Source organism: Kogia breviceps, chromosome 8, assembly GCF_026419965.1.
Source record: "Kogia breviceps isolate mKogBre1 chromosome 8, mKogBre1 haplotype 1, whole genome shotgun sequence".
NCBI classification, from domain to species: domain Eukaryota; kingdom Metazoa; phylum Chordata; class Mammalia; order Artiodactyla; family Physeteridae; genus Kogia; species Kogia breviceps.
The window spans coordinates 20,535,145-20,561,105 of record NC_081317.1 but is presented as its reverse complement, the minus strand read 5'-3'; the positions used below and the strand labels follow the sequence as shown (position 1 = coordinate 20,561,105).

The window sequence follows — 25,961 nt, the reverse complement described above, 5'->3', positions numbered from 1 at the left end:
CTGTTTGGGACATACCTGATGTTTACTCTACTCCTAAGCATCAGCAAAGGTCCCAAGGGAAGGAAATACTCAGCTCATTGGCTCTTTCTTCTCAAAATTTTAGTTCATCTAGTCCTCATAATTTCCATAGCTCTCTAATGAATTTTAAAATATAATTTTTGCAATTTATCTGTCTTTTTATAATGGTCACAGTGGGAATGTTGCCTGCCACAACATGCTACATCCTATCTGGAGGTAAAGGGTGATGAAGTCCCAATGCCAGATTTTTGAAATCCAAATGGCAACCCCTAAGGAATTAATAGATCTAGATAATAATCAACAATGGCTGCTAACATAACAAAATGAGACAATCAGACATTATTTACCTCCCAATGGGAAAATGAAAGAGATTTCAGGAACACAGTAACCAACTAAGATGCATGGACCTTATTAGATTAAAACGAACTTTTTAAAAAAAGAGAGAGAGAGATAATCAGGGAAATTTGAATGCTAACTGGTAGTGAATGAGATCAAAGAATTATTGTAGGTTTTGTTTAGGTGTGATAATGGCGTAATGGTTGTGTTTTTAAAAATCCTTACCTTGTAGAGATACATACTAAAATATTTATAGCTAAAACTGTATGCTGGAGACTTAGTCAAAATAATCTGAGCAGGGGAAGAAGGAAAACAGGCTGCAGTTGAGATGAAATAAGATTAATAACTGCTAGGGTCTGGTAATGGGTATCTGGGTGTTTGTTATTCTAGACCCACTATTTTTATAGGTGTTTCCAAATTTCCAAAATTAAGCTTTTTGTTTGTTTGTTTGTTTTTAATACAAATGAATGTTGTCCATTATGTTAGTTACCCTGAACAGGTCATCTTCTCTCTCAGGGTCTCAGAGTCTCTGAGGTGCATGGACTCCACATTACCTGGACCTCTGAAATTCTATTATTTCTTTTTTTTTTTTAACAGATTTATTTATTTTACTTATGCATTTGTTTGTTTATTTATTTTTTGGCTGCGTTGGGTCTTCATTGCTATGCACAGGCTTTCTCTAGTTGCGGCGAGTGGGGGCTACTCTTGGTTGCGGTGCAAGGGCTTCTCACTGCAGTGGCTTCTCTTGTTGGGGAGCACAGGCTCTAGGCACGCGGGCTTCAGTAGTTGTGGCTTGCGGGCTCTAGAGCACGGGCTCAGTAGTTGTGGTGCACGGGCTTAGTTGCTCCACGGCATGTGGGATCTGCCCAGACCAGGGCTCAAACCCATGTCCCCTGCATCGGCAGGCGGATTCTTAACCACTGAGCCACCAGGGAAGCCCTCTATTATTTCTTAGGCGTATTGCAACAATGTTCAAAATCTTCTGGAGCAGAATTTGAAGCTAGATAAAACCCACACAAGGAAATCAGTCTCCGCACTTCTATCCACATCTTTTTGACTCAAACCAATATTTTGCTGTGTGACTGACTACCCAACTCATCAAACTTTCAAAGGATAAACGGTGGTCATCCTCTAAATGGTACACTAAATGTTGTTCACTACCTAAAAAAAGGATGTCCTTGGTAAATGGTTTACTCTGAAACTCTCCAAATTCTTAAGCTAGATCCATTTCACAAAGGTCAAACTTAATGACTTTGAGGGGTTGAATTTGTTTTAATGCACAACAGTAAGCAAAATGTGACTATAAATGTTATTATATACCTAACATTAAAAATTCACATTCAGGGCTTCCCTGGTGGTGCAGTGGTTGAGAGTCCGCCTGCCAATGCAGGGGACACGAGTTCGTGCCCCCGTCCTGGAAAATCCCACATGCCGTGGAGTGGTTAGGCCCGTGAGCCATGGCTGCTGAGCCTGCGTGTCCGGAGCCTGTGTTCTGCAACGGGAGAGGCCACAACAGTGAGAGGCCCGCGTACCACAAAATAAATAAATAAATAAATAAATAAATAAATAAATAAACTCACATTCAGTACAAACAATCAATCGAATCCTCTGATATGTAAGACATCAGACAAGTCCCGATAAAAACCAGCTCACTGATATGATTTGGGACACGTGAATATACACGAGACAAGGAGGCAATCTTACCTCTCTGGCTGTGTGATTTCCCAGGACTGCAGCACCAAATTTGCCCTGCTTTACATATTGACCATTTGTGCTATAGAAGCAAGAAAAACAGGTATTAATACTTCCTTCAACTAAGTAGAACCAGCTTTCTTTTCTGCCATATAAAGTGGGGAATCTAGTCATTCAGCCTCTAGAAAGGGACAGAGGTGAGTAGTTTATAATTGAAAGCTCATATACAACTTCTTTACTCTTTAAACATCTACTATTCATGATATCTCAGTGGAGTGGCTTACTTTGAGCGCTTAAAAAGGTAGTTGTTGAGGGTGTAAGCAGTTCCTAGAGAGATAGGAAGATAATGGCTCTTCAAAGTTTTGTGTGCAAAATTCTCCAAATGAAACATTAAAAAGCATTACTGATACTTTGTCTATGGCAGGACTGAGTAGCCATTTTGCAATGAACAGAAAGGCTTACTGCAAAAAGCAGGAGCTTAACCCACACCCCCACCAACTTTATAAAGTGTTCCTTCTCAGCTACTTACTAGCGGTATGCATGGACTGCTGTTGCAACCAATACTGTGGAAGTGCCTGTTGTGTTGGGTGCTGTTTTTGGTGTCGCCTGATTTCCTGAAGACGAAGAGATGAAGCAGAAAACAAAGTTGTCATTCATTTCTTGCTTGAAACTAACTTTTTAACCATTAAAGCAGCTTCAAAATTCTTCTTTAACCTTGTAGCTAGTGTTACAATGCTTTTATGACCCTTGTCCTCATTTGATCCACAAAATGGCCCTATGGCCGTGTCTGGGGATGAGAAAACTGAGGCTCTAAGCACCCAAGTGCCTTACACGATGACAGTAGCAAGCCTAGGATGAGAACCCAGGATTCTGGCTCCACTCCAAACAAGTGTTTGGGCTGGACGAGAAGCACTGTCTAGAAAACAAGGTCACATTCCATCTTCCTTTTCTCCTTCCAATATTTTGACAGCTATAATAAATAAAAATGAAGTTGTTTCCCCTTCCCTTACTTCTGGGGTAGAAAACTTATGATATTCAGATTACATCCACTACTTTACCTTCGCAGTGGTATAAAGTAACACTAACATTTAAAAATAGTGTATTTAGAGTAAATCACATATTCACACTCACCACATGAATCTGTTGAGAACACAGGCATGGCCATAGCAACCAAGAACTTATTTTTGAAAGTATCCTTGTTTGATTCTTTTCGTTGTTATTAAAAACAAGACAACAGGCACAAAATGGAGTCACTTAGGCTAAGACCCACCCCACCAAACAGAGATGCAACATAATTACAGTTTTGGCTCCCCCAGAAATGGAATCTTAAACCAGAATGATCTGATCAGCACTAGTTAGGTAATTTGTTTGATAGACGTCTGCCATCCCCTAAAGGAAGTAACCTTGTAATAAGCAACCCACTTTTTTGCCTAGTGTTACACTAGACTTCCCCTTCTGCCTGGTTCCTGCTCCCTTCTGCCTATAAAAGACTTTCATTTTGTCAGAGCCCCTATCTACTAGATTGGATGCTGCTCAATTCGTGAATCGCTGAATACAGCCAATAAGATCTTTAAAATTTACTCAGTTGAATTTTGTTAACAGTACTGAAATACCTTTTTCTGGTTATAGAGTACATGTACAACTGTAGAAAACTTAGCAAATACAGAAACACATAAAAAAATGACCTATAATCTCACCAACCAAAACTAAACATTAATAATATGATATATTTATTCCTAGTCCTTTTTCTTTTCTTTTTTTTTTTGTGGTACGCGGGCCTCTCACCGTTGTGGCCTCTCCCGTTGCGAAGCACAGACTCCAGATGCACAGGCTCAGCAGCCATGGCTCATGGGCCTAGCCGCTCCGCGGCACGTGGGATCTTCCCGGACCGGGGCACGAACCTGTGTCCCCTGCATCGGCAGGCGGACTCTCAACCACTGCGCCACCAGGGAAGTCCCCTAGTCCTTTTTCAATACACATAAACTTTCCAGCTTTTTCATCTTTTTTAAAGAAAATTAATGATTTGACAATCTTTTTTCACTTAGTGTAAGCATTTCCTTATACTTTTCAAAACAGTCTCCAAAACACAAAATAGTCCTAAAAACACTTTTTGATGGTTAAATACTATGTTGACTCTACTAGAATTCATCCAGTTTCCGATTGTTTGCCATTTCTTTGGGTTGTTTCCAATTTTTCTCTATGATAAATAACACTATGATGAGCATCCTTAAAATGCACATTTTTGTATGTACCTCGAATTACTTTCTTAGAATTAATTCCCCAAAATGGAATTATGGCATGCAAGAGTGTGAAAATTTTTAAGGTTTTGTTACAACCTGCCCAAATGCCCTTGAGAAATGCCATTACCAGTTTACACTCCCACCAGCAGTATGAGTAGGCCAGCTTTGCATCCCTGCCAGCAAGAGGAGATAATCTTTCTAAATCTTTTCCAATGGGATACGGGTGGCATTAGGGAAAGGGGAATGCCACCTCACTGTTGTTTTCATTTGCATTTATTGATTACAGGGGAGGAGAAATTTAACATTTTCTATAGATTTGTATTGGCCATTTACTTTGTTTTATTTTGATGAATTGCCCATTTTATGTTGTTGGCTTATTTTCCTAGTCTGGGTTGTTCTTGTTTTCCTTATTCTTTTATAAAAACCTACAACATAGTTTTAAATTCAATCAGTACTTTCCAGTTGTATGTAATGCTACAATAAAACTTTTCTCCTGAGAAGCAGTGAATACCAAAAAAAGGAGGAACTAAGGCCTCAGTTATCAAGCCAAGTCTAAAACACAGAAAAATTACTGTCTCCCCAAGGTCAGCCTAGCATCCTCTTTCAGGTTAGTTCAACTTTTCCCAGTACACTCTCATCTCCCTACTTAACGCCCTTGTTCACGGATTTGCTAGAGGGATAAATGAGTCAGATTCCACAATCACGTGACCTTCTCATTGGTTAAGCACTTTTTTCCTCTCGGAAATCAGTATTGTACAGATTCTTGAATTCCCTGCTCATGAGGACTGCTTGTAATATGTATTTTCAAATCATTTTTTTTTCCCAAGGAAAGTTTTCTTGAATTATAGTTTTAGGTGCCCGTTTTCCTCCCTTTTTTTTTTTAATTCTTCAGGGAATATACATATGTATATTCCACATGTTGGAAGTTCTCTGCTATCTTCAATGTTGGTCACTTTCCTTTCAAAACTTTTTATCTCTTAATTTTTTTAATTCTTATTTTAAAAACGTCCTCCTGTTAACCTTCTATTTCTCTTAAGGCATAATCTGCTGTGTTTATTCATTCTTGTGTTCCTTCTAGTTTAGTCTTCATTTCTGAAATAATTTTTCTGACATCTCTAATTCTTGCCTAAGTCCTGTCACTTACTTCTGAGATTTTAAAATTCTCACTTATGTTCTCATTTCATGTCTTATGTTATTTTCTTAACGGTAATAGGTGGTTGTAGTTGTGATCTATTCAGTAAGAAACATTCTCACAGAGTAGAGCTCTCACTGTAGGGATACTATTCTGTTCCTTGTTCTTATAATAACTTTGCATGGAGTTTGACTCTGATACTGTTCTATTGTTCATTTTTATGTGAAATTTGCTTTTCTGAACTTTTAGACAGAGGCATGGCTCAGGGTGGCTTTCCTAACTTCATGGAACTCACTGTTCTGTTGCCATACAGAGTTCAAAAAAGCGGGAAGAGGGGGCTTCCTCCTGAGACTTCCTGATTCTATTCTAGAGCTACTTTTATCTGGATCTTTTCTTCTTCACTTTTAATATCTCTATCCTCCCTCATTTTAATTCCACTCTCAGCAGGTTCTACTCAGGGTGGGGATCTCTCCTGGAAGGTCACCATACTGGATGAGTTTCAACACTTCATAGGAGCAAGACTGCTCCTGTTCTAGTCACCATCATCAACCCCTTGTACTTACCCATAACTAAAATGGGCAAAATGCTTTGCAGTTCCAGCTTGGCCTGCCACATTTCCCATGAACACCTGTTGGCTACTTTGGGTTCGCCCATTCTCAGATTCAAATATTCTCCCATTGCTTCCTTGTTTTTTCCCATGCAAATGTTGACACCATGCAAGCCTTGTGTCCATACCTGCTTGTATTGGGGGGGTTCATGAGGATACCTTTTCAATTGGTTTTACTGTAAATATTATCCAAGGTTTGTCCAGTTGCTCTCTTTTTCTAGAGATCTGAAGAGATTCAAGAACTATGCTGCAGCCACCTCCTTTCCCAAAAAGACTTGTTATATAAATACTCCTTAAACAGAGAACGTCTCCTGTATTGCAAGTTTTAATTTTATTTGTAAATGCCTGCATAAGACAGTAGTATAGGTAATTTTTAAGTTGAAATGCCTCTATAATTCCCCTTTGAAAGTATAATTAACTCATAGTTTTTGTTTTCTAATTTTAAAAGGCAAGTTACTTCATTGGGTGGGGACTGAGATTGTTTGGTTTTATCCACATTCATTAACTCAACCACTTCAAACTGAGTTAGAAGTACACTGCTGAGAAGAGATGTGCCACAGGAAACGTAAAAGCATAGCCTACTAGAAATCTGGCCAGGTTATGGCTTGGAGAAAAGGGCCAGCAATCCACAGCAAAGCTGGCAAAAGTGACAGGTAAGACTTAGAGCAGGGGTCAGCAAACATTGTATGTAAAGGGCCAAACAGTAAATATTTTAGGCTATGGGCCATACAGTATCTGTTGCAACTGTTCAACTCTAAATATCCTAACAACATCCTCAGTGTTGGCATTGTGCCTAGCATGTAAAAGACATTCAATACTTTCTTCTTCATTCAACAAATATTTAATTTAATGTCCCTTACCACCTGTTCTGCTCTGGGCTATTTCTATCAGTCCCTCACTCCTCTTCAGATTCTTACACAAAGACGCAAAGTGTAGAGGATGGTAGACAAGCTTTGGAGTGAGTCAGATCAGGGTTCAAATTTCAACTCTGTCACTGCTGTATGACCTTAACCATGTGCCTAAACCTCTCTGAGCCTCTAAAATGGTGGTAGTCTCACCTATTTCACAGAATTGTTGTGAGAATTAAATAAGACAATCTAGGTGAAGCACCTGAGACCAAACACACAGCAGGTTTTTTAGAAATATTAGTCCCCCTTTTTCTCCTTTCGTTCAACAAATTTTCATTCAATATGTCTTGTGTTCATCCTGATGAAATGTTCAGGGGATCCAGCATTGAGCATCATTCTCTAGTTGGGAAAAACTCACTGTGGGCATACATCTAACCCACCCAGGAGAAAGATGGGAAAAGCAGCTCTTCCTTCTTGCCAAAATATTGGATGGCGCCTATGTAGAGCACCCTGCGCAAAGTTTAGGAGAGTGGTGTCCACATGGGGCAGAAGAGCTTGCCTGTGACCTTCCTCCATCAGTTTCTAAAAAACAGCATACTACCTAGCCTCTGGAATTCAGGATCTCAGAGCTCAGAGCAGCATACACCTCACTGGTGGTGAGCTTGGCCAGACTGATCAAGGAGGGATGACCTGGCATGTCACTTTTAGAAGGTTGTTTATGATTCCAACTAACCTGTCAGGGGCCAATCCTAACCACTTAACTTACCTGTTGGTGCTGTTCCCTGGCCTTTCTTAGGCTGCTTTGGGGCTGTGTAGTGGAAGAATTCATTTCCATGGCCAGCAGCTGCCTGATCCAGTCCAAAAAGAGAGGCCAATCTGGTACTGTCAGTAGAAAATGACATTTCATTTGACATATGTCAAACCTGGAATCATTATAAAAGCTGCCCATGCTCCTACTTCAAACAAATACCTCCTTGACTATATATCCCACCATTCAATATCAGAAGTGGCAACTAAGTCTTTGAAATCAAGATTGTATCTCTGATATGAACAGCATCAAATGACCTTGCCCATCCACAGGACTTTGGTCAAGGCATCTCTTCTTTCTGGACCTCAGTTTCTGCATCTGTAAATTAAGGTGATTAGTCCAGGTGCTCTCTATGGTCTCTTCAAACTGTACATTCTTGCCTTTAGCAAGTCATAGTTTCCTATTTTTCACTAGTTTATTACATTGAAGTAAAACTGTTTTATAAGGAATACCCTGGTGGTCAAGTGGTTAGGAAAGAAAGAAAGAAAGAAAGAAAGAAAGAAAGAAAGAAAGAAAGAAAGAAAGAAAGAAGAAGGAAGGAAGAAAAGAAAGGAAGGAAGGAAGGAAGGAAAGAAGGAAGGAAGGAAGAAAGAAAGGAAGGAAGGAAGGAAGGAAGGAAGAAAGGAATGAAGGAAGGAAGGAAGGAAGAAAAAGAAAGAAAGGAAGAAGGAAAGGAAGGAAGGAAAAAAGAAAGGAAGGAAGGAAGAAAGAAAGAAAATCACCACCTTAAAAAAAAACGCATTACAAACTTACTGCATCAAACATAGTCCCATATATGATTTCATCTTTTATCTTTCACAGCAGAACCATTCTTTTATCATCCCTTGTGATGAATCTTATGCTCCAACTATTCCACTGAAACTGCTGTTACTAAAATCACCAACAACCTCTTTGTTAATAAACAGTTTATCGGTCCTTATCTTATTTGGCTTTCATGCTGCCTTTTTACACTCTCAACTAATTTGTTCTGCTTTAAACAAACTCTTCTTCTGACTTCCGTGGGGATACCTGCAGGGGTGGGAAGAGGGACCAGCCCAAATAAGACACATCAATAAATGTCCACAGGATCCCTCTCTTACTGTCCTTCTATCTCTCTGGCTCCTCATTTAACTCCTTGGACTCTTCTACTATTGCCCAACCTTTAAATATCCATGTCCCCAAGATTTCATACTCCCTCTCCCTTGGCAATCTAATGTATTTACCTTGATATCAGTGCTATCCAAATTCTGATGGTGCTCCAATCTGTATTCCTAGCCCAGAATTGTTCCTGAGTGCAGACAACACAGATATACCACAGGGAACACAAATGCAACATGTCCAAACCAGAACTCATATCTTCCAATGCCCACTGTCCAGCAAAACCTGTTCTTACTCTTGTGCTGCCTCTCTTGATGAATGACATTTTGTGTCAGGATCCTCAAGACTGTCCCCAGGCTCAGTGATTTGCTAGAAGGACTCACTGGACTTACCATACAGTTATAACATAATATATAATATACGTGTATATATATATATACACATTTAATATATATATACTCAGGGCTAAGGTCTATTACAAGGAAATGATACACACCAAAATCAGCAAAGGGAAAAGGCACACTGGAGCAAAGTCCAGAGGAAACCAGGAACAAAATTCCAAGAGTCCTCTTCCAGTGGAGTAACACGGGACATGTTACACTCCTCCAGCAATAAGTTGTAACAACATATGTGAGAGTGGTCTGCCAGGAAAGCTCATTAGACACTCAGTGCCCAAGGTTTTTTACTGTGGGCTAGTCACATAGAAACCTTCTAACATGTACCAAAATTCTAGACTCCCAGAAGAAAGACAAGGTTCAGTAATAAACCATATCGTCTGTACAGTTTAGGCACAGTGAGCCACTCCTATCATTTGTGGAAAGCTTAGTGAGGGGAACTGTTTACCAATCGAGTTTCCAGCTGCCAGCCAACCCTGTAAGCAAGACTTTCTAAGAATAACGGTCTCAGGTCTACTACGTTAACACTTTTCTGCAAACATCTACAACCAAAACTGAAATCTGGGCATCGACCTTGACTTTGCTTTCCCCTGGTGTTCATGACCTATCCTCAAGTCCATTTGATGTTACTTGCTATTTCCCGAACTCGTTCACTTCTCCCCAGCCTCACTGACACTTCCCTACTTCAGACCACCATCACATCTACAGAGCTTGAATTCCTGCAGCCACCTCCTGTTTCATCTCCCCACCCTGGTCGTGTCTGCTTCTTATCCATCCTTCCCACTGCACCCACAGTGACCTTTCTCAAAACCAAATTTGACCAAGTCTCTTTCCTCCTTAAAACTCTCAATGACACCTCAATATTACCAAGATAAAAGTCCAAACTCCATAAGACAGTTTTACAAGCCCCTTCAAGACCGCACCTCTCCTTACCTCCCCAGCTTCCTATCTGACCTCATCTCCAACTGCGTGCTACAGTCACACTGTGGAACTTTTAATTTCTCATATAAGGCAAGATCTTTCTAATCTCCAGCCTTTGGATATGCTGTTCTCTCTGCCTGACACATTCTTCCCCTGGAAGCTGACCCTTAATCTCAAAGTCTAGGTTAGGTGATCTTCCTTGGGGCTCCCACAGAACTCTATACTTCATTCATTCAAGAAATACGCATCAGACACTGTGTTAAGTGCTGGGTATACACTGGTGAGCAAAACTCGGTTCTATTTTCAAGTAGCTTATATACTCTAACAAGGGAATTAGGTATATACTATATAATTGCAAACTATAACATGAGATATATAACAAGTAGCTGTTCTATGGAGTTACACTCCATAGAGATTAATAAAACTTATTCAGTCTTTATTATCTACATGGTAATTGGTTACTGTTAAATACTGAAACATCCCAACAACTTTTTTTGGTCTTTTTCCCCTCATAATTTTAATGTATAATACACACTAGCATTTTGCAAAATAAATTAAATATGATTTGAAACTATTACCTTGTTTTCTCAAGGTAGTGTTGAGTTTCCTGAAAATGGGACCAACAATGCCTACTTTAAAGGACTAAGAGGTTTAAATGATATTGCAATTGTAGAGAGCAGTGTTGGCCTACATTAAGACATAAACAAATGCTAATAAAATTTAGAAAAGACCAAGAGTTCTCCTTTTACCCAGGGCAATCTGAGCAGATTCCCTAAAAGAATAAGATTCTAGGAATCTTAGTTGAGAAATGCTTTTAACCTTGTGAAAAATTTGCAAAGCTTAGAACCTAGTTAAGATTAACAGATTATGCACAAATCATTGATAAGAAAGAATGTTCTTGGTAGCTTCAGTAAACTATGGGTACTGGATTTGCTGTTTTAATTTTGCAGATGCGTTTTGTTTTTTTTTTTTTCAATGGAAAGACAAAAGTGTAGTAGGTAAACTAAGTTTCCACATATGCCCTAAAGGCCAGCCAACTGATGATTGCAAAATCAATCCAAAAGCCAGGTCAACCTAATTATCTTTCAGATTAATTCTATTTTCTATTAATTTTTTTAAATGAACTCTACACAGACTTAGGGGCATAGGATTTTTGTAAATTATTAAACTTTCCACTTCTGCTGAAGTGTTTTCAAATGTACACATGTCCCTAACTATGTTAGCAAGAATGAGCTTGCTAACTCTGGACTTTAGTCTCTAAGTTTACAATTCATAGGAAAAGTCATTCCAGCATTAATCACATTAAAAAAATAAATGTTGGACTTTTCTGGTGGCACAGTGGTTGGGAGTCTGCCTGCCAATGCAGGGGACACGGGTTCGATCCCTGTTCCAGAAAGATCCCACATGCCGCGAAGCAACTGAGCCCGTGTGCCACAACTACTGAAGCCCACGTGCCGTAGAGCCTGCACCCTGCAACTACTGAGCCCATGTGCCGCAACTACTGAAGACCTCATACTCTAGGGCCTGCATGCCACACCTATTGAGCCTGCAACTACTGAAGCACACACTCCTAAAGCCTGTGTTCCACAACAAGAGAAGGCACCACAATGAGAAGCCCGTGCACTGCAACGAAGAGTAGTCCCTGCTCGCCGCAACTAGAGAAAGCCGGTGCGCAGCAACGATGACCAACACAGCCAAAAAATAAAAAAGATTTGTTTAATTTTAAAAATTAAAAAAAAATGTTAGCCTGTGCATTTAGTTATCAAAATCTTATCTAACCTTAATTTTATACTCCTTTTCTTTTCTCATTAAAAACAGTAATACAGGACTTCCCTGGTGGTACAGTGGTTAAGAATCTGCCTGCCAATGCAGGGACATGGGTTCGAGCCCTGGTCCGGGAAGATCCCACATGCCGCAGAGCAACTAAGCCCGTGCACCACAACTACTGAATCTGTGCTCTAGAGGCCGCAAGCCACAACTAAGGAGCCCACATGCCACAACTACTGAAGCCCACAAGCCTAGAGCCCATGCTCCGCAACAAGAGAAGCCACCACAATGAGAAGCCTGTGCACCACAACGAAGAGTAGCCCCTGCTCACCACAACTAGAGAAAGCCAGCATGCAGCAGCGAAGACCCACACAGGCAAAAATAAAAAACAAAACAATAAAACAGTAATACATGCATTTATGATGTAACAATGTATTTTAATAAACGGGGACTCTTCCGGTTGTTCAAGTACTTCTTTTCCAAACTGTGGTATCACACCTTTACTTCTATAATAATAAGGCATACAGGCAGTCTGGTGGAAATCTGCTTGCCTGATTTCAAATCTAGGTTCTTTTACTTTTTAGCCGTTTGACCTTGAGCAACTTTCCTCTCTCAGCCTTAATTTCCCATTTGCAAAATGAGAATAATATTAGTAAAAACTGCCTCAGAGAGTAGTCGAAAGAAATTAATACAATACTATATATATATAGTACTTAGTACAGTACCTTGCACAGAGTAAGTACACAATATGTTTTATACACGTGTACACATCCTATTACCTTAAAATGTCGATTCAACTCAGATACCCCTAGAAGGAAGAAACCATGCTTGATCAGTGCACAAACTGACCTGCAACTATAAGCTGATATTAGCATAAATACAAACTACAGGATTGGGAAAAGTCTCAAAGATCACCTAGAGCAAACCCATTATTTAATAGACTGGGGAATGGAGAGTCAAGGATGGTAAGTGACTTGTCCATAAAGTCACACTCCTAACTGGGGGCAGAATCTAGGCGTTTCTGTATCTTTTACAGAACTTAAAAATGCTTTCTGATGATCAGTTCCAGATTTCTTTTTTCTACCTCTACACTGGTGATTTATCATCATTATGCTAATCAGATTTGCCTACATAAAACTTTTTTTTTTTTTTTTTGCAGCGCTGCGGCACGTGGGATCTTAGTTCCCCAACCAGGGATCGAACCCACGCCCCCTGCATTGGAAGCACGAAGTCTTAACCACTGGACCACCAGGGAAGTCCCTGCCTAGATATAACTTTTATATAATCTACAACGCAAGTATATACATTACTGGCCCCTTAAGAATGCTTTTTGATTATCATTATTGGATTGTTTTATTCTACTACTAAACTGGAAGTTTTTTAGGGGCAGGAACTGTTCCTTATTCCTATCTATATTAGCTGAAGCCAAGTACCATACACTTAGTAGGCATTCACATATTTCTTCATTTCAAAGTCTCAACGGAAAGAAAGGGCTAAGACCAAAAAACCCCCACAAACCTCCTGATTACCACTTTACTATTGCTAGGTTAACCATGGACCAAGAGGTCTGGAAATTTGGAACACAGATTATCAATCATCTAGACAGCCATCCTAGGCACTAATACTCTCACTTCTATTAGGCTCGACTATCTTTTTTTTTTTTTTTGGCGGTACGCAGGCCTCTCACTGTTGTGGCCTCTCCTGTTGCGGAGCAAAGGCTCTGGATGCGCAGGCTCAGCGGCCATGGATCACGGGCCCAGACGCTCCTGCAGCATGTGGGATCTTCCCGGACCGGGGCACAAACCCGTGTACCCTGCATTGGCAGGCGGACTCTCAACCACTGCACCACCAGGGAAGCCCAGGCTTGACTATCTTAAGTGGAATCAAGTAAGTCACACATTTAAGCCGAGATACTTAAAAAATAATAATCAAGTGATATTTACAGTAAATTACACTCCTACAAGAGGAACTGAAAAGCAGCCGCAGTACTCACTGTCATATGTTTTACTTCCTTAGAGAAAACTGACAAAGGAATAGCTAAATCAGGGAATGTTGGTGAAAATTTCTGTATTCTCAATCTTAAACTTGATTTAGTTTTTCTGGTTATTACAGGGAACAAAAATAAGTTACCTGTATAACTTTGTTTACTAAGCCTTTTATCACTCAATTAGCTGTTGTCTGTGTTTAGGAGTACAGTCTCCTGCCTAGAACTAGTTTCTCAGGTCCCTGAGGAGCCTGCACAGGAAATCAGCATAGCTGAGCCACCAAGAACTTATCTCAGGCCAGGAACCTGGAGAAGAGCACATGACTGTCGTTATCTACCCAGGAATTTTCAGTCAGCAGTGTACTGCTTGTTGCATCAAAGCTGGAAGCCCTAAACTCTACTCAATATTCTTTAATAACCTATATAGAAAAATAATCTGAAAAAGAATGGATATATATATATGTATAACTGAAACACTTTGCTGTACACCTGAAACTAACACAACATTGTAAATCAACTATACTCCAATATAAAATAAAAATTAAATTAAAAATAAAGTTGGGAGCCGTAACATTCACTTACAGACTTCCCTCAAAGACTTTCACCTAGTGAAGAATGTGAATTTAAAGTATATATTGTGGGCTTCCCTGATGTCACTGTGGTTAAGAATCCGCCTCCCAAAGCAAGGGACACGGGTTCGAGCCCTGATCCGGGAAGATCTTACATGCCATGGAGCAACTAAGCCTGTGTGCCACAACTACTGAGCCTGAGCTCTAGAGCCCGCGAGCCACAACTACTGAGCAAGGCCGCGCTCCGCAACAAGAGGAGCCCCCGCTCGCCGCAACTACAGAAAGCCCGCATGCAGCAACGAAGACCCAACACAGCCAAAAATAAGTAAATAAATAAATTTATTACAAATAAATAAAGTATATCTTGTAAACTTTCAAAAGGCACAGCCATTTACAAAATGGGTTTGTCTGAAAAAACATTAATTCAAATGGCTGACTATATAGTCAACAGCAACAGGCTGGATGTGTGGCAACAGTGAATGTTTTGGGTGGAGTAGGGAAAAAAGGAACCAAAGCACTGCTTAACTCTAAAATAATTGAGCAACTGAAAGAACTCAAGGGGGAACTAAGTGGATGTAGGACATCCAAAGTGAGGGTAGGGGTGGAACAGGGCAGTGAGTGAAAAGAGGACTCAGGATGGCTAATGTAGAGCTGATCACAGTGCAAGTCAAAAGATCCTGTTTAAGACCAAAAGAGAGCCAGTGTCATTTTAGGTCAATCACGTACTGGACTCTCCACCAGAACTAGAAGCAACCTGAGACCAGAGAGAGCAGCTTAATCCTTTTTGTAACCTCCAAGTATTTAGTAGAATGAGGAGTATATATTGGTGTATTCATCATTCTTCGGTACATTCTTAAATTGGTTAAACAGATGTTCAAAGAAAGACTCTGCAAGGATCAGAACTTGGCAGCTCACAAGTTTGAAGAGAGTCAAGCTGTCTACCGACACAACATAAGGGAAAAGGCTAAACTGATTAGTGGAAGAGAGAAAACCCTGCCCCTTGAAGACCGGTACCCCACGCTAGTTTATATAGTGACTGGGGACAGAGGACAGCAACTGCAGTTTCTTACATTGGTTTTAAGCTTTACAGTGCAATTTCAGAGTCATTATTAACTCAATATGCACCTCCTGAGCACTCACTATGTGCTAGGAACGGTGAACCGTGCCGAGCGCAGAACAGTATGAACAAAGTAAACAGTTCTCGTCCTGTCAGGGCTCAAAATCTAGTAGGTTCTGTGTACAAAGATAAAGGTAAACACACCTAGTTGTGGGAATAAGTAAGAGAAAGCAATTTATTCTCCCTGGGGCCGTGGGAGAAGGGAAAGCACCAAAAAGGTGACATCCGAGCTAGGCCTTGAAGGATGCTGAAGCTGACCCACCAGCGTCAATTCTGAAGTGTCACCGCCTTGTCCACGGAGAAGAGAAAGTCTCATATAGGCACCCAGCTGGCTCATAAAAACTCTGAGACAGGTATTTTCATCAATAATCACCCCCATTTCACAGAAGGAGAAACTGTGACCCAGGAAGCAAAAGTCGAACCCCAGGGTCCTACCGCGCGTCAGGGGAGATGCCAGGTCCAGAATCCAGGTGAACAGACGCAGCACAGCTTCGAGCTCTACCTGGATTCTGAGACCTGTGGAGCACCGTAATGTGGCAAGGGTCTGGACCCGGAAGTTGGGAGGAGGTCTGATAAGAGAGCGGCCCCTCCAACCGTATGGCCAGGCTCTCTCAGCCACGCCCTCTGCCCCACGCGTGTGTCACTCACCCGCCGCTAGGCGAGAGGAAGTCGGTGTCGTCTTCGTCGCTCGCACCGAACATCGCGCAGCTTTTCGCCCCGCTTCGGGGAGGAAATCGGAGGGTTTCCAGAGCCTTTCACCGCCGACGTCGTAAAACGCCGCCGCGCTGTGCTGTTTTCCGGCAGGACGAACTCTCGCACGGTGACTCGGCCACGAGGAGACTAGGTTCTGAAGAAGGTGGAGCAAAGGCAAATGAGAGGACCTGGAGGGGGTGGCACGCCGAGTGACGAAAGGCTTCTCCGGCCCTCAGAAGCGGCGAGACGCACAGGCGCTCCGCAACCCTGCGCGGCGATTGGCCAGAGAGCCAGGGGGCGGGGTAGGGGCGGGAATCGGCTCTTGGGTGGCGGTCTTGGACACGTCGAGAGGGTCAGAAGTGGAGGGGGCTTCTGAAGAGTCCTGGGGGTGTGACAGAATAAGGTTCTGAGAAGGAGGCGCCGGTGGCTGGACTCGATCTGGGAAGGTAAGGCCTCTCCCGCCCCTCTCGCAACCCTGGCACGAGCACAGTTCTTTCCCCTCCGAGACGAGGACCTCCACGCCACTCTTCTCAGCTCGGCGAAAGGAAAAAGGGCCCGGAACTGGAGGTCTGAAGACCTGAGCTTTCGGCCCGGCCCCCATAGTGACATAACCGGAGTAACCTTGGGGCAAGGTATTCCGTGTCTCAGTCTCCCCGTCTGTAAAACCAGCCTGCTTCCTCTGCCGCTTGTCCCCTGTGGCCGCCCTCGCTATTTATTCAACGGACTATTTGTCCAGTGCTTCCGTGTGCCGACTGGTCAAGAAGCTTTAAGACCTTAGAGGTCATCGAATTCAATCTCAGTCTCCTCATAATCCCAGGCTTTACAGATAGGGAAAGAGAGCAACTAAGCACTTGGATGACTAGTCCGAGGTCACACAGAGTAAAGGGCAGACTGAGGCTGGATCCCTAGTCTCTTGATTCGGGAATTGGCGGGCTGCCGGATCAACAAGAACCTTACCAGTCCTTAAGTACAGTATCCTCTCACAGAGTGGTTATTGCTCCACTGTGGCATACATCTGGAGAGAAGTCCCCTCCCTAGAGTCCACCTATGCAGGTGATGAGCAGGAGAGCTGGAATGTTCTGGGGGTGGGTGATGGAAAGGAGGAAACTTCAGAAGCTGAAAACCCCCAGCACCAACCTTGGCCTGGGTTTCACTTAGTCTTCTTGCCACGGACCTAAGACAACATCAATTGCTGTCGACTTCTCTGCCTCCGGTTTCCACCCTCTGTGTATCTTATATAAGCATCTCTTTGGTTAACGTAGGGTCATTCTTGGAACAATCTTGGGGTAGGCCTGGCTTAGCGGAGGTGTATGTCCCACTGTAGCTTCTGTTTCCATAGATCTCAGGAGTGCTTTCACTCTGGGTTTCTCCTCTCAATCAGATTAGTACAACAGGTGTCCCTTACCTGAATGTTTTAATCTGTTAGCATGAAATCAAAGTGAAGTGGTTGGTAGCTCCTTCCCAGAGATTTTATACTTCTTGACACTTGCCTTGTTCTGCTTCTTATTATAGTATGTGTGCTTGTACTAAATTGTAAGCTCCTCAAGGACGATGACAGTTTTATTCATCTTGGTGTCTCCTGTGTCACAGAGCACTATGCCTTCTTGCTCGTAATGGGTCCTCATTAATTCTTCGTTAGACCAAGTAGTGGAATTCATCCTTGTTTCCTTATTCCTTAATTTATTCTCTTAGGATATTTTTTTCCGTGTGACCCAGAGAGCCCAGCAATGGCTCTTGCCTTTTATAGGTAGCTTCCAGAAAGATAAAAATGCTGTATTAGCTTTGAACTGTCTGGGTTGCTTAGTCTCTTGTGTCAGTTGAAGATGATTTTCCTATTGTTTAAAGCTCTAGGGGAGGGGAAAGAGAAATAGGATAGCTAAAAATATTATATGTAGGTCTAATTTTTGTTAGTAAAGTATTCCTCTGTTAAACTGAAGGATAGGGCTGTTGTCTGCTTCCTGTGTTTATTTTACAGATTAAGATGGTTAAAGCAGTGAAGGCTGACAATGTTAAAGCAATGATGCAACTGGAATCTAAGCAGGGGAACTGGAACCCTTTGTGGTAGCTCTCTGTTAAATGTGAGCTTGGCTACTCTAAGGAAAAAAAAAAGAAAAGAATAAGCTGCATAAGTAACAGCTCTTTCTTACCCCTCTCCCCAGCACTGGTCATTGTCATTCCAGCACCACAACATCTGAATAGTGCTTTTTAACAATGCTAAAGGGGGGGAAATGCTAAATGGGATCATTGAGCACTTATTTTGCGTTCTTGAGTTGGGGGTGTTTTTATCCAGGGTGTTGAAGTCACCTTTCTAGATAGGCTGGAATCCTAAAATCTGGATCAGCCTTTTTGGTGATGGAAACACCACAGATATGGGTGCCCAGATCGCCACTGTGGGACACAGCTGCTGGTTCTGATTGGCAGTATGAGGAAGGGGAAGATAGTGGTGAGGCTTCCTCAGTCTTCCAGGCTTTGAGCTGCAGGATTGAGTGTACCTGAAAAGCCACTGTCTTCCTGAAGCAGAATATTGGACTAGGAATCGGGAAACCTGAATTCCTGTCCCAGCCCTTCTAACTCACTCTGAGCTTGGGCCAGGCTCCCTAAACACTCCCAGATATCTATCAAATAGTACTCCTGGGAGGTAAATAGGCATAACCCTGTCTCAAGTTTGAATAAAGCATTTTTGTTTGTTTGTTTTGCTTAAGTATACAGCTTTTAGATGTGTTTATAAAATGTATTGACCCCCTGAAGATTAACCAGAAAGCATCAATTTTAACAATTCCTTTAGAATTATCGGCAATTTTGCTACAATTTAGATGACAATTTTTATATACAGGTACACCTATATTAATCTGTTCTGGTGGATGCATTTTAAAATTAATAGTTTAAAATTATAACCAAGTTAGATCTTAGGTGTGGTGTTAGGGATATGAATTGAACGTAGGTTTGGGGGGGTATAGTGTTCTTTCTGTTCAGTCACTGAGACAGAAGAATGTCAGAACACAATTCAGGAAACATCACCTGAAAACCTGCTACCTATACACGCTGTGCTGGGTGTTGCCTGGGATGAGAAAATGAGTAAGTCATTGTTCCTGTCCTCAAAATGCTTATACTTGAATAATGGCGATAATTGAAGTATACAAATAGCCATAATAGAAGATATAGCAAAGTAAGTCTCATAAGTAGAAATTAATGATTGTAGGATATAACAGGAAGAAGAGATCAAATCTACATAGTTTAGAGGAAGGTGTGGGTTAGATAATGGGCTTTGAAGATGGGTGGGATTCCAAGTGGAAGTAAGGACGTAAGGCTTTCCAGGTTGAAGGGAAAAGTTAACTGAAAAAAAGTAAGTCAAAGCAGGGAATCATACAGATATTAGTTACCTGTAAATCTTAAACATTTTATTTTAACTTAAAACTTGAACATCTTTTTGCCATTCTTTTGACATAAGCCTTTTCTTGGAGTGTGGGTCTCAGGGATCTGCAAACTACAGTGTGAGAGCTAAATCTTGTCCTAGCCTGCTGCCTGTTTCTGTAAATAAAGTTTTATTGGAACACAGCCTTGCTCACTTGTTTATGTATTATCTGTGGCTACTTTCATACACAAGGTAGAGTGGAGTATAGTTATGTGTATCTTTATCTAGTCTTTCCTAAGCTTTCAACTTGTATAGCATAGTAATTAAAGCTCTGGAGCCAAATTGTTTTGCCATTTTTGAGTTGTATAGGCCTTGGGTATGTTGTGCAGTCTCCTCCTTTGTGAAATAGGGACAATAATAGTATCTAGTTCCCAAGGTTCTTATGAAGATTATATGAGTTAATTGATGTAAAACATTTAGAACAGTGCCTGGCAGGTAGTAAGTACTCAGTTAATATTAGCTGCTGCTGTTGTTTTCCTCTTCTCATTTATACTTCATTGCTTTATATAATACTTTATTAAATTATATATTTAGAATAATAAACACAATTGGCATAAATTGTTTTGTGAATAAACACAACTGATACCCTCAATAAGCACATAATTTCACTGAGAGGGAGAGCAGAAGTGTTGCTCCCATGATACTGGAGAATAGCCTAGCTAATGTGTGATCAGTTAAATTGGTTAAGAGAGTTCTGTGCAATAGTTTGCTAATAGTTTACTGTTGTCTTAAACAGTATACATAGGGAAATAGTGGATTAAAGTTGAAAAGGAGACCAAGGCCATATTTGTCAAATACCTTGAAGGCCAAGTTAACAAGTTTGTACTTAGCCCAGTAGGAAATGGAATTTTTTATTTTAAATGACCTCAATCCAGTTTTCCTTTGATTGTAATCTCAATTTTGAATTGAGAAAAATAAGTGTTCTAGACTGAATGTGAATAAAATTAAATGACTTCTCTAAAAGTAACAATTTAGGGGCTTCCCTGGTGGTGCAGTGTTTGAGAGTCCACCTGACAATGCAGGGGACACAGGTTCGAGCCCCGGTCCAGGAAGATCCCACATGCCATGGAGCGGCTGGGCCCGTGAGGCACAGCTGCTAAGCCTGTGCGTCTGGAACCTGTGCTCCACAACGGGAGAGGCCACAACAGTGAAAGGCCCGTGTACCGCAAAAAAAAAATTAAAAAAAAAAAAAAAGTAACAATTTATACCATACTCTTAAGAGTCTCTGATTCTTAAGTCTGTTCCTCTCCTTGTTCCAGTTTGCCTCTGCTGTTAATTCTTCTTTTTGCCTTCCTCACCAGACATGCTACAAAAGAGAAAAAGATGACATAGTTATCACTGAAAAAGTAAGTGTTTACAGCGACAAGAAGACTTCAACTAGTGGAAGATGTCGGATGAGTCAATAACCAGGCAGCACCCAGATAACTCTGCCATTTAAAGTTGGCAAGCCAGGCATGGTTGGGGAAAAGAGAGGGAAGAGAGAGGGCAGGTTGCTGATTGACGCCTGCACTCCCACATGCAGCTTTTAGCATAAAAAAGCCATTAAAAAAATCAAAAGTTTTCTGTAGTTTGTGACTAAGTATGAGAAGTCAGCAAGGATCTGATTCTTAATCCATTAAAGTGAGCAGTTTATGCCAAAAGAAATCTTAGAGTAGGCACTGGGAAGGAAATGCTTTTGAAGTTCCATTGCTTTGAGTAATATCATTTCATGATTTAGGTAACATCCACAAACGGGGCGGGGGGGCCATCCTTAGGAATACAAAGCCCTGCAGAGAAGGAAAGGGTTGAGAAGGGTCCACCCTACCTCTTTTCCTTTGCACAAAGGCCCTAGGCTTTTGTATACAACCTGCTTTTGTAGGCTGAGGACATTGTGCAATACAGAATAATGAGATAGAAACCTGCATTACAAAAGTAAATAAGAGAAATGATTTGGGGGGAACACATAAAGAGCAAAACTTTAGCAACCAGTAAAACATTAGCGGGACCTTTTTTTAGCCAGTTTGAGTCTTTCCCTAAATAGGTAGTAGAGTTATTATAGAACTATACAGAGTATGTGTATAATTTTGAAGCAGTTTGGAGCATCTAGAATGTATCCATTCAGTTTATGAAATGAAAGAAGAGGAATGCTGCTAACTGTACCCGCAGGCACCCATTCCTCTCTCCTACCTTTTCTAATGGCTTTTTATCAGTTCCCACACAACCCTGTGCATAATCTATATCTTAGTACATCTCGTACTATATTTTAATTATTTGTATATATCCCTTCTCCATCAGACTGCGCTTCTTGAGGATGGGGTTTCATCATAGTACCTTCACTCAGTAGGTACACAATAAATTTGAATGAATGAACAAACGAATGAATGAATGAATGAAGAGACCTAGTTCCTCGGGTCACACAGATAATAAACCCCTAGAGCCGGATATAGAACCCAGGTCTCCTAATTCCTAGCCCAGTACTTTTCTACCATGCCATGCAGCCTCTATCTGAGGTTTTGAACAACTTTTCTCTCAGAGGGAGGGAGGAGTAAAAAAGGAAAAGGTAAAATGTTTTCTAGTTTCTGCCTCACACCAAATTAATTCCCAGCATTCTCCACAAGCAAACCAACAACACTGTGATACAGACGACTGAAATCCCGTATAATATAACTAAATGGAAGGTTTAGCAAGGGGGACCTTTGTCTGCCTTTGATTATAACAAAGAGGCATTTAAAACAATGCTTTGCCAACCTATACGTATCTGACTAGCTAGTGTTCTTTAAATCAGGCTATAAAAGTCTGTGTGTTTTAAGTGACATGAAAGTGAGCCCTATGTATGACTTGGACGTCTCATTTCAGAGATTAATTTTGTCCTCTAATGAGAAAGCAAGCTACCATTAATAATATCTCATATTTACTGTACCTTAGAATTAGGAAGTATTCTGACATATTTTATTTGATGGGTATTTTTATATCCATTTTGTAATAAATGAACTAATACATGTTGAGTTCAGGTGATTTGCTTAATATCACATAGCTAATGTATGGCAAACTTATGTCTATAGTTCAGAGTCTGATGCCTAGTCCAGGGCTGTCTCTACTCTTATCACACATTTTATAAAACACTCAGATCTTTACATAAATCATACTTAAGCATTCATGGTTAGCATGGTGGAAATGTGTCAAGACTACAAAAGGATCCAGTAAGAGGGGTATGAAAGGGTGCATCTCGGGATTGCTTTATTCCAGGATGTGGCTTAGCCAACAACAAAAGGTATCAGAGAAGTAGAGTATAGTAACTGGGAGATCCACTCCCCATTGGACTTAGGCCCTTCTATCGTTGCATAACTAAAAGACCTTTTCAGTTTGTTTGTTTGACATATCAAATTTGAGTTGTCCTATTCGGACCAGGCAAATAAAAGCTTTTCCAAAGGCCTTTGTGAAGAATGTAGTTGTACACTTGATCTTCTCTGTACAGAAAGGTGAGAGTGGGCAAGAGAAACAGGAGCTTCTATATTATTTGCCACTAAAACAGGATATATAAAGCTCAGAAACCCCTCCTACTTAGCTGCTTCCCGACAAACTATCTGGAGAAATGGAGGGTTGGGGAAAGTAGCTAGCCTAGTGTTACAGAAGCAACGTGCGAGAGGCAGATGTTATAGGTTCAGTTGACTAAAGACTATATTAGCATCATTATTCAATGACCTAGGCTTCAGTTTCCCTATCTGTAAAATAAAGGAGTTGGACTTGATAATTTTTTAGTAGGAAATGTATTCACATGGTTCTCAATTCAAAAGGTACACAAGGATATGTAGTGAAAAATGTTGCTTCTAATCCAACCCACATCTGACCAGTTGCCTTCCTAGGGATCACAATGTTACTACCTTCTTATTCCCCCATGCCCAGAGGTAGTATAGGTGTTTACAAATAATATATATATACTTTTTTCCCTTTCAAAATGTTTTACAAATGATAGCATATAGTGCCCCTTCTTTTTTCATCTCATAAGGTACCCTGGAGATCATTATCAGTATACAAAGAGCTTCCTCATTCTTGTTTATGGCTGCAAAGTAGTCCACGGCATATCTTATAATGTATATATTTTCATTGCAAGATGGCGCTTTGAGCATATTTCGTTTCCTTCTCAAAATCCTAATGAAATGACTTTAGAAATATAAAAATAAGAAAAAGTATGATATTGTGATGTATAATGAATATATATTTGGTCTTCATCCCATTTCTGGCTCAGAGCTAACACCCTTGGAATTTCCTAAGTGACTAGAGCTATAAAGGTGTCTTTTGTTGATAAGGTGACTTCTCTGAGGATGGGGGCTAGTTGTTTGTGAAGCCAACCAAAGTGACTAGAGGGTTGGAACTTTCAGCCCCTGACTTCCTGGGAGAAGGGAGGGGCTGGAGATTGAGTTTAATCAGCAGTGGCCAAATTGAATCAATCATGCCCATGTAATGAAGCCTCCATAAAAACCCAAAAAGACAGGGTTCCGAGAGCTTCTGGTTTGGGGAACCAGAACACTTCCAAGTGCCACCATGCTGGCCCCAACCTACAAGGACAGAAGCTCCTTTGTTCAGGACCTCACTATATATATCTCTTCATCTGGCTGTTGATTTGTCTCCTTTAATATACTTTGTAATAAATCAGTAATCTAGTGGGTAAATGGATTTCCTTAGTTCTGTGAGCCACTCTAGCAAATTTGTAGAACTCAAGGAGAGGGGATTGTGGGAACCTCTGATTTATAGCCAGCGGATCACAATCACAGGCTTGCAATTGGCATCTGAAGTGAAGAGAAGTCTTGCAGGACTGGGTCCTAAATCTGTGTAATCTGATGCTATCTCTGAGAAGATAGTGTCAGAATTGAGTTGAATTGTAGGACACCCAGCTGGTGTTGGAGAATTGTTTGGCAGTGGGGAAACCACCCATAAAAAAAGTATCCTTTATCATTAGAAAACAGAGAGAAAGAAGCCTGAAACTTAGAGACATTTCAAAGAATATAAATGCAGATTAGAATCAAATTGAAACATATTACTGACCACCTGATTCATTATAGGTGAAGAACATCCCTCCCTGTGAAGTGAAGTGGATAGAGTTCACTAGCACACTCTGAAAACTCCTAAAATGAGAACAGCAAAGGTTAGAAAGAAAGGTTAGCTATGGAGCAATGGGCAAAAGGACAAATCAAAGGATTTGGGGTGGGGGGTGGTTATACCTATGCCAAGTTTAGAAAGAACAGTAGATTAAGAAGTAACGGTAATGACTATTTATCGAGGGCTTACTGTGTTTAGGTACTGTGCTAAGTTGGTGTTTAAATGCACACTGTGAGGTAGGTGCTACTGTCATCCCTATATTAGAAGAAACTAACTTACCCTCTTAACCGCTATGCTGTTGCCTCAGTGAACTCTTTATAACAGTCCTGTGAGGGAGGCTACTTTTATTACCTGATTTTAGAGCTGAGGCCCAGAGATACTAAGTAATTTGCCCAAGGGCCCACAACCAGTAGGTACAGTTTTAGCAGTTAGAGAATAACTTCCTTGCATACTTGGAAAGCCACCATAAAAAAGAAACAGAAAATATCTCTTCTGCCCACAGCTTCCTCCTTGTGTTTTTGTTTGTTTGTTTGTTTTTAGTGGCCTATTCAGGATCTCTAACTGAACTCCCATTCTCAGAAATGCTGGAGTTGCTGGTTAGGGACAGGCCCTGGAGTGCTCAGTTGGGAACAAATCTTAACTTCATTAATCATGTTGGGAACTATATACAGCATTTTCTTCACACAGAAGGTTTTTTGTTGTCTTATTAGTCAGCAATAAAGTCTGTTTTTCTGATAGTTCAATTCCTGTATTTCACAACTAATCTAGAAAAATAGAACTGTAGAAGATATATAACTTCCCCTTCATCTGGAACTCAGATTTTATTCATACAGTGGGTGAAAGAAACCTCTCTCAAATCCCAAACACGAGCCATTTGGTATTAAATTTAGTGTTGGCCCAGAAAGGTCTTTGTTTAGTAGGTGGTGGTGTGTGTAAATTCTAAGTGAGACTGGGCAAGCTTTGTGCCCTTTTGGAATATCAGAATAAACATGTTTTATTTTAGTTCCTGGTTGAATCTTGACTTTCTTTCTTTTCTTTTTTTTTTTTTAAGCGTCCTCTTCTTAAACATACAGTCCTTAGAGCCTGTGTACTATATCTATGTCGTACATCTCTGTAATTCAGAACTTTGGTTCTCAAATTTTAGAGTGCGTAAGAATTGCCTATATATCTGGATATATACGTAGAGTCTGAGACTCCATTCCCTGAGAGGAGATTCAGTAGTCTGGAGTGGGGTCCGTAATTTTCATTTTTAGCCAAACATCTCAAATA

General features: G+C 40.9%; 2 protein-coding genes across 10 annotated transcripts in view; one reads left to right on the top strand and one right to left on the bottom strand.

The window, feature by feature from the left end:
- Nucleotides 1-16,418, bottom strand: part of FKBP15 (FKBP prolyl isomerase family member 15) — a 57,260-nt gene extending 40,842 nt beyond the window's left edge. The window contains exons 1-4 of one of the 6 annotated variants that reach the window (XM_059071548.2): nt 16,160-16,418; nt 7,640-7,755; nt 2,576-2,660; nt 2,059-2,128 (exon numbers count right to left, since the gene is read on the bottom strand). In XM_059071548.2, coding sequence (XP_058927531.1) covers nt 2,059-2,128; nt 2,576-2,660; nt 7,640-7,755; nt 16,160-16,212 — 324 coding nt within the window. In that variant the 5' untranslated portion in view covers nt 16,213-16,418. The remainder of the gene's footprint in view (nt 1-2,058; nt 2,129-2,575; nt 2,661-7,639; nt 7,756-16,159) is intronic. The other 5 variants (XM_067040914.1, XM_067040915.1, XM_067040918.1 and 2 more) reach the window with 5 other exon arrangements.
- The window catches only part of SLC31A1 (solute carrier family 31 member 1), a 31,091-nt gene continuing 21,483 nt past the window's right edge, over nt 16,354-25,961 (top strand). For 2 of the 4 annotated variants that reach the window (XR_010841882.1, XM_067040921.1), the window contains exon 1: nt 20,916-20,962. The gene's annotated coding sequence lies outside the window, so the exon portion shown is untranslated. Of the gene's footprint in view, nt 16,651-20,915; nt 20,963-25,961 lie in introns of those variants that run through there. The other 2 variants (XM_059071593.2, XR_010841881.1) reach the window with 2 other exon arrangements.